This window comes from Sceloporus undulatus, chromosome 2, assembly GCF_019175285.1.
Source record: "Sceloporus undulatus isolate JIND9_A2432 ecotype Alabama chromosome 2, SceUnd_v1.1, whole genome shotgun sequence".
NCBI lineage: Eukaryota > Metazoa > Chordata > Lepidosauria > Squamata > Phrynosomatidae > Sceloporus > Sceloporus undulatus.
This window is the reverse complement of record NC_056523.1, coordinates 113,099,374-113,108,781: the sequence shown is the minus strand read 5'-3', so window position 1 is coordinate 113,108,781 and position 9,408 is coordinate 113,099,374. Positions and strand designations below refer to the sequence as shown.

Here is a 9,408-nt window from a genome sequence, read left to right as displayed (position 1 = left end):
CCATCCTTCATGTGATAATCTCCTATGATCATATTCAGAAATTTAAAAAAAATCCCATCTGAGTGGGAAGAATAATATACTAGTTTGCCTGTATTCCTAAATAAATCTTTTAGTCACTATGTGATTTAGAACATATTTTCTCCTGCATTTTGCTGACTGTGGTGCAAGGCAACAAGACTATTTATTTAAACAGATTATAGAAGGAATAGTCCAGTGGCTGTTTAAGGGATTACTGAACTTGCGGGTTCCCTTAAAATTAAATACACTAGGCTTGTAAAAAAGGTTTGATAGGATCAACAATATGCCAATATGTGTATTTGTCAGTTGTGTGATGATCCCTATTATTAAGTTGCCAAGAATAAAAATGACTAAATGGAAGGACTAAACCAACATACTGAATGTAATTAACATTCTGAGTAGTTTTACAGATCTGCAGGAGAAACCCTTCACTTAGTCCCACCATCTTCATATGTAAGTTTGGTGGGGCACAGGAGTTGGTCTTCTTGGTGGCTGCTCACAGACTGTGGCATGTTCTTCCTGGAGAGATGAGGTTAAACCATGACCCAGCGCCATTACTCTTCTACTGGCAGGCAAAGACTAGACTAAAATAAAAATGAGCAAGACTGTTAGTAACTAAAGATGAGCAAATGTGGAAGAGTGGGGGGGGGGGCACACATTAGCACCCCCATGAGACATACAAGGGCCACATTGCTGCTGCACCTTCTCCCACAAACAACAAATTTTGTTTTGCTCTCAGTGCCCTTTAGGGCATTTTCACCATTTGGGGGGCTTTCCTAAGATATTTTAGGCCCAGGAGAGGCCTTTTTTGAACAACAGGAAGAAAGTAGAAATCAGTTCCTCATCAACTCCTATTCCAAAAAGGGCTTCTCTTGGGTTTAAATTGTTCAAAGGGACCTCTCCAAAGATAATGGAAATGCCTTTCACACACTGTAGGTAACTTTTAAGAACCAACTTTCTTTTTGCAAAAGAAAGACCAGGAACCCTGGTGGCACAGTTGTTAAATGCCGGTACTGGAGCTACAATGTTGTGAGTTTGATCCCAGAGGGCTCCAGGTTGACTCAGCCTTCCATCCTTTCATAGGTTGGTAAAATGAGTACCCAGCTTGTTGGGAGCAATTCAAGTCACACACCGTACCACACACAGAGTTGTAATTAAACACAGACTTCATAGGATATTTGTTATGGTTTATTTATTTATAGGCAGATCACTTCACTATTTACAGTACATGAATGTAGAGATTCTACAGTCTTTGTGATGTAAACAAGTAACTCCACAGCAGGGGAGTCTCAAAAAGAAGCCAGTTCTGAAGTATTTACACAATTTAAAATAGAACTTTTATATACCCAGCGGATAGATATAGAGAATACATTGAGCAATTTGGTTAAATCATCTACGAAACTATAGAATCTGACAATGTAAAAATACAAGAAAACATTCTCTCATTTAGAAGGTAGACATTGAAATCGCACTAGAAAGAAATATTTCTTTAAAAAAATGACAATAACAAAGGAAAGGCATAAGAATCTATGCCAATAAAGGTTAAAGTATATTACATAAATAAGGACACAACAGAACAAAACTAGGGGAAATGAAGTGAAATATAAAAAATTCTCTACTAATTTTTTTTTTGTAAAACCACAAATAAAAGCTTGATTTTATTTATTAGAAAGGGGGCCAACCCTGCTGCTTTTACTTATCCAGGAGTAAGTTACCACTTAGTTAATACCTGTAAAAGAGAGGCAGAATTGGCCCTTCTAATTATTAGCAGTGTCATCTCCAAAACAAAAAGTAAAATCTAGCTTTTATTATAAATAACACATAGCAAATGTGCCCCCTTTTTAGGTGAAATTCTTACACTCTTCTCAAGAAATGCATCAATTTAGTCTCCTTCATTCTCTCTGGCTCACACACACTCATAAACACACACTGAAATAGTGGTATTAATTATTCTCCCCTGCCAACTCTCCAATAAATAATTATACCTTACGCATCAACTGCTGTACTAAAACCAGGCTCTGTGGGGAGGGGGTACCTCTGGCTATTCACATCATACCTAGATTCTTCCATAAATAAATGAAACATATGTTTCCCAGAAACAGTGTTCTGAAAATGTGAATGTAAAATAAGGTTTTTTTCAAAATCAGCACCTACATCAGTGGTTTGAGTGCAACTTGGCACACAGTACGGTGTGCAAACTAGACTGACCCCAGTCTGTCTACTGTTACAAAATGCTATGGGAGATACAACTCTCCATCTGCAAACAAAATGGGGGCAGGTCCTCCACTTGTAAAGCTCTGGATTTACACTGTGAATCACAGGCCAGGCCAAGGATGTTAAGAGCACATGAAACGTATGCTGACTGAGACCATGTGGCCACTTTCAGGAATGTAGCAGGTGGTGGTGGGGAACAAAATGAGGACATTGCCCTTCCAAAATAAGAATTCTGCATCCCTCAATATCATTTCCCTTCAGTCCTCCAACTTCTAGCCTTGCAATTTAAGCAACCACAGAAAAGGGCAGACAAAGTTACAGACAAAATGCAAATACAAGAGTTCTAGGTCTTAGTCTCTGCAATGCTAAAAGTTTGGGGACTGAAATAATTTTTATGGGGGGGGGGCAGAGGAGCAATTCCTTCATTTTGTCCCCCCTCCCCCCACACACATAGTACATCCCTGAAGGTGGCCATCCTTGAATTTGAGCTGAATCACAGGATAAAAGATAACTCCTTACTACTGTATTTTTATTTCCATGGATTCACATAACCCAGATTCAAGCAGTAGGACATCTTAGTCTTTAGTGAGCCTATGTCCATAATCTCCCTGACATGATCATTTTCCATGTGGAGGGAGCATATTCAATCATGTGAGCTCAGACACAGGTTGCAAGATACAACTTAAGTTATAGAAACCCCAATGTGAGGTGCATCAGATCTGCAACAGGGCCTGTGTATGTATTATATTTTGTACCATTGATTCTAAAATAAATTGGTTTTACTCCATAGTACTTGATCACCTCTAGTGCATTTCCTCCAGGCACTGCTATTAGTAGATATGCAGTAACTTGGAGGTAAAATGCAGAATGCACTCACCCTTGGTTTATTTTGGGGTGTGTGCTGCACTTTAAGTGGAAGAAAAAGTACCTGCAATTTAAGTGCAAAGAGGTACCTGCAATCATACATCAAAAATTTCTAGAAGGGCCACAAAGAGAGTCATGAGAATCAGTAATGTAGGTGTCAAGATCAATTGCAAAGTACCTGGAGGAGAATGAGGCCTAAACAATCTGTTTTCCTCACCGAATCTTAATTTTAAAAAAGAAAATGGAAAGCTGATGGCTTCATATGGTCATATTGCTAAAGTGTCATGAACAGACTACCCTGCTGTAAGAAGAAACTGAGGACTTGCTCAGCTACAAATGACATTATTTTCATCCAGCAAATGAAAATAAGAGTCACACATATATGTGCTCGGTGCATACATGCATACACACATACACACTGTTCTAAGGCTTTTGGACAATCTAATACTACCCATGGAAATTCAACATGAAGCTGACAAGAATGTTTCATGAGAGTAGCATACCTCAAACTGGGTAGAGGGAGTATGAGATGGCTATTCCCATCAGATGAGGGTGAAACTGCATTTCCCCCCTCCTATGCTTTCCTGTGTTCATTGTCTTCACCTTGGGTGTTTTCTCCCTCTATAGATTTCAGATGCGCAATTCATTGGTTTTGTGTTTTGTACAAAACAAAGGTTTATTAAAAGGTCCAAGGATAAAGAAATGGCTTATGACTTATTCCTATCTTAAGGTTTTTTCCTGATTTAAAATAAAGGAAGAGATTTCTCTCTCACACACGCATACACGCACGCACATACATATATGCAGGCACCTACATATATAGATAATTCTATTTAAAAAAATAAATGTCTCTCTTATGATTGCCTTTCTTAATACACCCTTTTCCCCGAAACTCCCTGGAAAATAAATTATCTTTATTTGGTTTCTCTTACTGCTTTCACAAGGGCTTGGTTTGTTCTGTGGCTTGTTATTATGGCTCGGCCTACCCCTGAAATATGGGGATGCTGGCATTATTCATGTTATTAAGAGAAAGAATGGGGGAGAAATGTAGGCAGACTTTGCAAAAGTCCAGGTTGGAAAAAAGCATTGGTGCATGCTCTTCCTGAAAAAAGTGACCATTCAATAAATACCTTCCCTTCGCTAATAGACACCTCTCTGCCACTGTTCTTAGCCAGGCAGTGTGGTGTCCGTGTTCTGTCCCTGTGAAGTCAAAATGTTCTGAACAGAACTCCCCTAAGAAAGAATCTGCCTGAATATTTTATGAATGGCAGTTTTGGCTATACTGAGATATCATAGTCATTTTAACCCCCCTGCCCTACAGAAGAAATTAGTGTTCCTTTCCCCTTTGCCAGCTCCAAACTGTGGCTCTCAATTGCATTCTGCAAGTAGTGTACATATATTGTGGATCCTGCTTGGTCAGTGAACAATGGGGGAAGGTCCAAGACCACACTCCACATAGAACAAATTCATGCTCTACAGTGTGATCAAAATGCTTACGCTGTGTTCTGAACCAGGACTGTACAAATCACCAAATGGATCACATTCTACTTCAGCTTGGTTATTGGCCTTCGAGTCATTTCCAACTTATGGCGACCCTAATGCAAATCTATCATAGAGTTTTCTTGGCAAGTTTCTTCAGAGGGGGTTTGTCATTGCCATTCTCTGAGGCTGAGAGAGTGTGACTTGCCCAAGATAATCCAGTGGGTTTCCATGGCCAAGCCAGGATTCAAACCCTGGTCTCCCAGTGTCCCAGTCCAATGCCCAAACCATTACACCACACTGGTCCTTTGCAGCTTGTAAAAGTAATTAATTCCTGCTTTCCCCCATTTTTATTTCATTGTATTTTTCATTCCCCAGTCCTAGCAAGGAACACGGTCAGGAGGCTTGTCAAGCCTTGAGCTAGATAAGTTTGGATTGGTGGGTCACAGGTTCTATAGGTCTATTATAATTACATTCACATGGTAAATCTGACTTGTGGGTAGGACCTCCACGGCTCCCAAATGATTGTCCAGATTCCTGTGCTATACGGAGCTAGACTTCATCATCAGAATCCCAGGACTACTTCTTGCAGCACATGATAGAGAGCACTGCAGTGTGCTGCTCCACAGGGGGGAAAAGGAGTATCTTTAGTGTGTTCTGTCCCTCCTGGAATACCCTGGTAACATTACTTTTGGGGGCCACAACTCTTGTGACAATTCTGAGGACCAAGGGCCAAAAAAGCAACTTGTCCAAGCTCTGTGCTCTGACAGAGACTTCTTCCCTAAAGTTCTCCAGTTGCACAGTGAACCTTCCCAAGCTACTAGAAGAGTAAATAAGAGGCAAGAACTTTCACGTATTGCTCCCTGTGTAGTCAATACAAATTTAGCTGTGCTTCTGTTAAAATAAGCCACAGGTACTGGTCTGCCATAACCAGCATTCAATGTGCGTGCTTTTCAAACCATACTACTCAGGCTCTACATTCAACACAGCTAGCTTCACAGCTTTGGCTGTGTGCCCAGCAGCAGGAAGAGGGGTTTTGGTGCCCCTTCCTTTACCACCACAGCTACCTTTCCTTAATATATGTGTGCGTTTGTGCACATGTGTGCATATTGCATAAAATTCTAGTGAAGTTTCTTGCAAATAAAATAAAATAATATTTTTATAGGCTTCAGGCAACGCAAAGACCACTTATTGCACCTCTCCCTATACCTAGGAATGAGAGGCCATGTGCGTTACAGACTCTTTTTTCCTGCTCCGAGAACACACTACAGGCATGTTCTAGCATGTATAATCCAGCCTCTGAAAAGCAACTCAAGATACAAAACCCATTGAGTACAAAGCCATGTGTGCAAATGACTCATGCTGAAGGCCACTCCTCCCAGAGAGCAGAATGATGACAACTCCTCTGCTGCATCCAACAACATACTTAAAATTTGATGCATTTTCCATCTCTCTGACCAAAGCCAGTCATGAACTTTGATCTACCCTTGAACCCAAGTCAGGAGATGGAAGAATTCCACTTATTGATTGTTGGGGTGGTTACTATTATAATTATTATTTGTTTGATTGTTCTCTGAAAACATCAGCACAGCACAGGACAGGACAGTCCTACCCACCCTAATGTGTCGCTATGTACATTCTACAGTAAGCTCTATAGCAATCACATGTAAACATCATTGTGTTGAGGAAATACTAAGACAGAAAAAGGCAGAGCTACAATGAGGCACTTGTCAACAGCAGATGTGTCACCCAGACTTTGATTTGGGAAAATTACAGAGAGCGGGATCTTCTGGCCTTGCCCAAACAGAGATGGTGTATGCAACACAGCAGCAGCCAATACAGTGACCGTTAACTTTGGTGTACGAACCATAACGTTAGCTTCTGCATGAAATGAACTCTTGCTATTGTAAAAGCCCCACATCCAAAGACATAAATACAACAATCAAATAACAGATTACTGAGCATGCAGTAAGTTACATGAGCTGACTCCTTGTGGTGTTTCTGACACATGAAGTCCCTCCCAAGATAACAGGACAGGCAAACCTTTGGATGACATGCCTTTGGCCTGAGGGTCTTTGGCAATCTATGGCATTTGATTCAAATTAAATACATGTTAATGCCAAAGAGACCTTCAGGGAAGAGATATCTATCTATTGGCAGAATTAAGGCTGTTGTAGTCTATCTACATGGGATGGTGCAATCCCAGAGGTCTCAGCTTTTTGTGGGGGGAAAATGAAACAAAAGACATGGTGTTTTCTGGAGGGCTTTGCAAAGTTATCTGAATTATCTCTTTGATGTTCCTGTTGTTTTTGATCTTCCCCACATGCCCTTGAACATTAAATCTAGGGAGAGTACAAGAGTAGCCCTACTCCTCATGTAAGTTGCTCATTTAGCACAGTGAACTGTCTGCTTGAATAGCAAGAATTAATTGCTTTACCTACTGTGACAGCTGAAAAGGAACATCTTTCTTCTAATAATTTATTCCGGTTTCTGACCATACAAGCTATTACCAGGCATCCCAGCCAACATCAAAGACTGCTTTTTTCCATAAATAATTTGTCTACATTACCCTAAATTATTCTGTGCTGACTCCCTGCCTTTGCTACATTTATATTATATTTCTCCTCCAATGACCTCAAGGTGATGTTTATGGCTCTCTTCCTTTCCGTGTTATTCTCCCAACAAACCTACTAGGTAGTTCAGGCTGAGTGAGAAAAACAGGCCACCCTGTACATTTCATGGCTTCATGGGAACTTCAACTTGGATCTCTCAAGTCCCAGTCCAACATTTTAATCACTACACAAGGCTGGTTCTGAAGGACTCTTTGGGTTTTTGAATCTTTATAAAGTCAAACAAGGAAGGGTGTGCATGCATGTCTGACACCAGATCAGAGCCACAAGCAAGACACAGCCACAGGCAAATAGGAAGCAGCATCTATGGCTTTCCTGGTGGAGAATGGGAGGGTGAATGAAATAAGTAAACTGTAGCAATAACTGTTATGTTTTATGGCTTATATGGCTCCTCTCATAGGGAATGTCATGTTGATACACAGATCTAGCCATCTCTGAGCACTTTGTATACATGACCACTCCACAGGCAAGGATGCCCTTGGTCCCTTTTGGACTTGAAGAGAGAGTCCTTCAAACCCTATTAGGGAAGAGATTTTGCTTTGGTGAGATGACCAGATGGCTGAAGATACTATTCCTGAGGCTACTAGTGATGTGATGTATGGCCTTCATACAAATTGTTTAATGTGTCTGTACCTGTCAGAGATGCTTTGATTTAGATTTCCTGCATGGCAAGGGGTTGGACTGGATGGTCCTTGCAGCCTCTTCCAACTCTACGATTCTATGATTCTAAACTCCAACATTGTGTAGAGATACCTCATGAAATGATGGCATCTATCATGTCATCTGTAAAGCTAAGAAAACTTTAGCATAATTCTCCTGGGAATTGTTTTCAGATTTATTTTTTTAAGTCTCACCATCAACTTTTACAGGAAGGCTATGTCTATCAGTGGTTACCAGGAGAAAGCAATGATTGTAGGTTTCTTTCAGGTTCAGAGGCAATCTAACTTTTTGGCAATAATGGCAGAGGACTATGTATCTATGTCATCAAGCCTTGCCTCTGGGATTCCCAGAATCATCTGGATCACACCTGCGGGAACTGGGAAGTTGGATATCATAGGCCTTTGGTCTAACCACCGGAATGGCTTTTCTTACATACCATTTCCTTGGCTTGGAAAGCCAGTGGTATTTTACTTCTTGGTGATCACTGCCAATCCAGGAAGCAAAGGAAAGTGGAAAACATCCCTTACAACTTTTCTTGCCATATCATTTTTAAAAATTTACCATCTAACAATTTCATATTCATACATCCAGAGCCAGCTTGGCTGTGGAATCACAGTAAGCCATGTCTAATGCAGCCAATGACTGGGGAGCAGAGAGCCCAACATTTTACCCACGTGAATGGGAATTCTCCAACTTTACTTAGTGATCCCTTGTAGGGCTGAATGTCCCACCAAGGAGGGGAAATAAATTTTGTGGTGAGCTGCTAATTGAAGAGCACCTTTTTGGATGGACACATCTGCTGATGAGCAAGTGCCGCATTACAGTGCATAGTTAAAAATCAAGGAAGCGGTACAATAAATCTGAATTACAGTACATCTGAGCCATAAATACATTATAAGTATATATTTCTTTCTTCTATTAAAAATTAGTTTACAATCTTGATTCTATTCACAATTAACAATTTCATCATCACACACTACGGACAAAAAAGGAAAATAAAAAGAAGAAATGGTGAACACAGCTGCAATTTCACGGAAGAAGTGGGGAAGGGAGCCAGTAGGAAAAATGGGTGGAGGGCAAAGGAGGAAGAGAGTGGGCAGGTAAGGGACAGGAGGCTTTTGCAGGCTCATCCTAACACAACCAGTCAGAAGCAAAGATACTAATGTGTGGCAGTGGAACATCAACACCATGGGGACTCACAGACAGAAGCAGCCTGTTCAATGTAAACATCAATTCAAAAGGACAGCAGTCTCTCTCTCTCATTCGTGTTGTATACTTAATCAATTCTTTGAAACGTAAACATATTGGAAGTGCCTTGACTGAGGTATTGAGGTATTCCTCAAAGGTTAAGGCTGTTACCGATGCAGACTCTCCTGGGCCTCCTGCAGCAGGCTGTCAAAATCCATGGTCTCATATTTGCTTTTAACCGGGACTGGGGTGGACTCTTCTGTACTGGAATCTGCTGCCAGGAGACACAGAACATCAGTGCTATTGAAAAGAAGACCCAGGGCCAGAGAAGAACCACAATGTGCAACAATATCCC

General features: G+C 40.8%; 1 protein-coding gene across 6 annotated transcripts in view; it reads right to left on the bottom strand.

Moving 5' to 3' along the window:
- Positions 1-1,195: 1,195 nt before the first annotated feature.
- The window catches only part of PPARGC1B (PPARG coactivator 1 beta), a 161,402-nt gene continuing 153,189 nt past the window's right edge, over positions 1,196-9,408 (bottom strand). For 4 of the 6 annotated variants that reach the window (XM_042455794.1, XM_042455798.1, XM_042455797.1 and 1 more), the window contains one exon: positions 1,196-9,327. In XM_042455794.1, the coding sequence (XP_042311728.1) occupies positions 9,221-9,327 (107 nt within the window). In that variant the 3' untranslated portion in view covers positions 1,196-9,220. The remainder of the gene's footprint in view (positions 9,328-9,408) is intronic. The other 2 variants (XM_042455795.1, XM_042455796.1) reach the window with 2 other exon arrangements.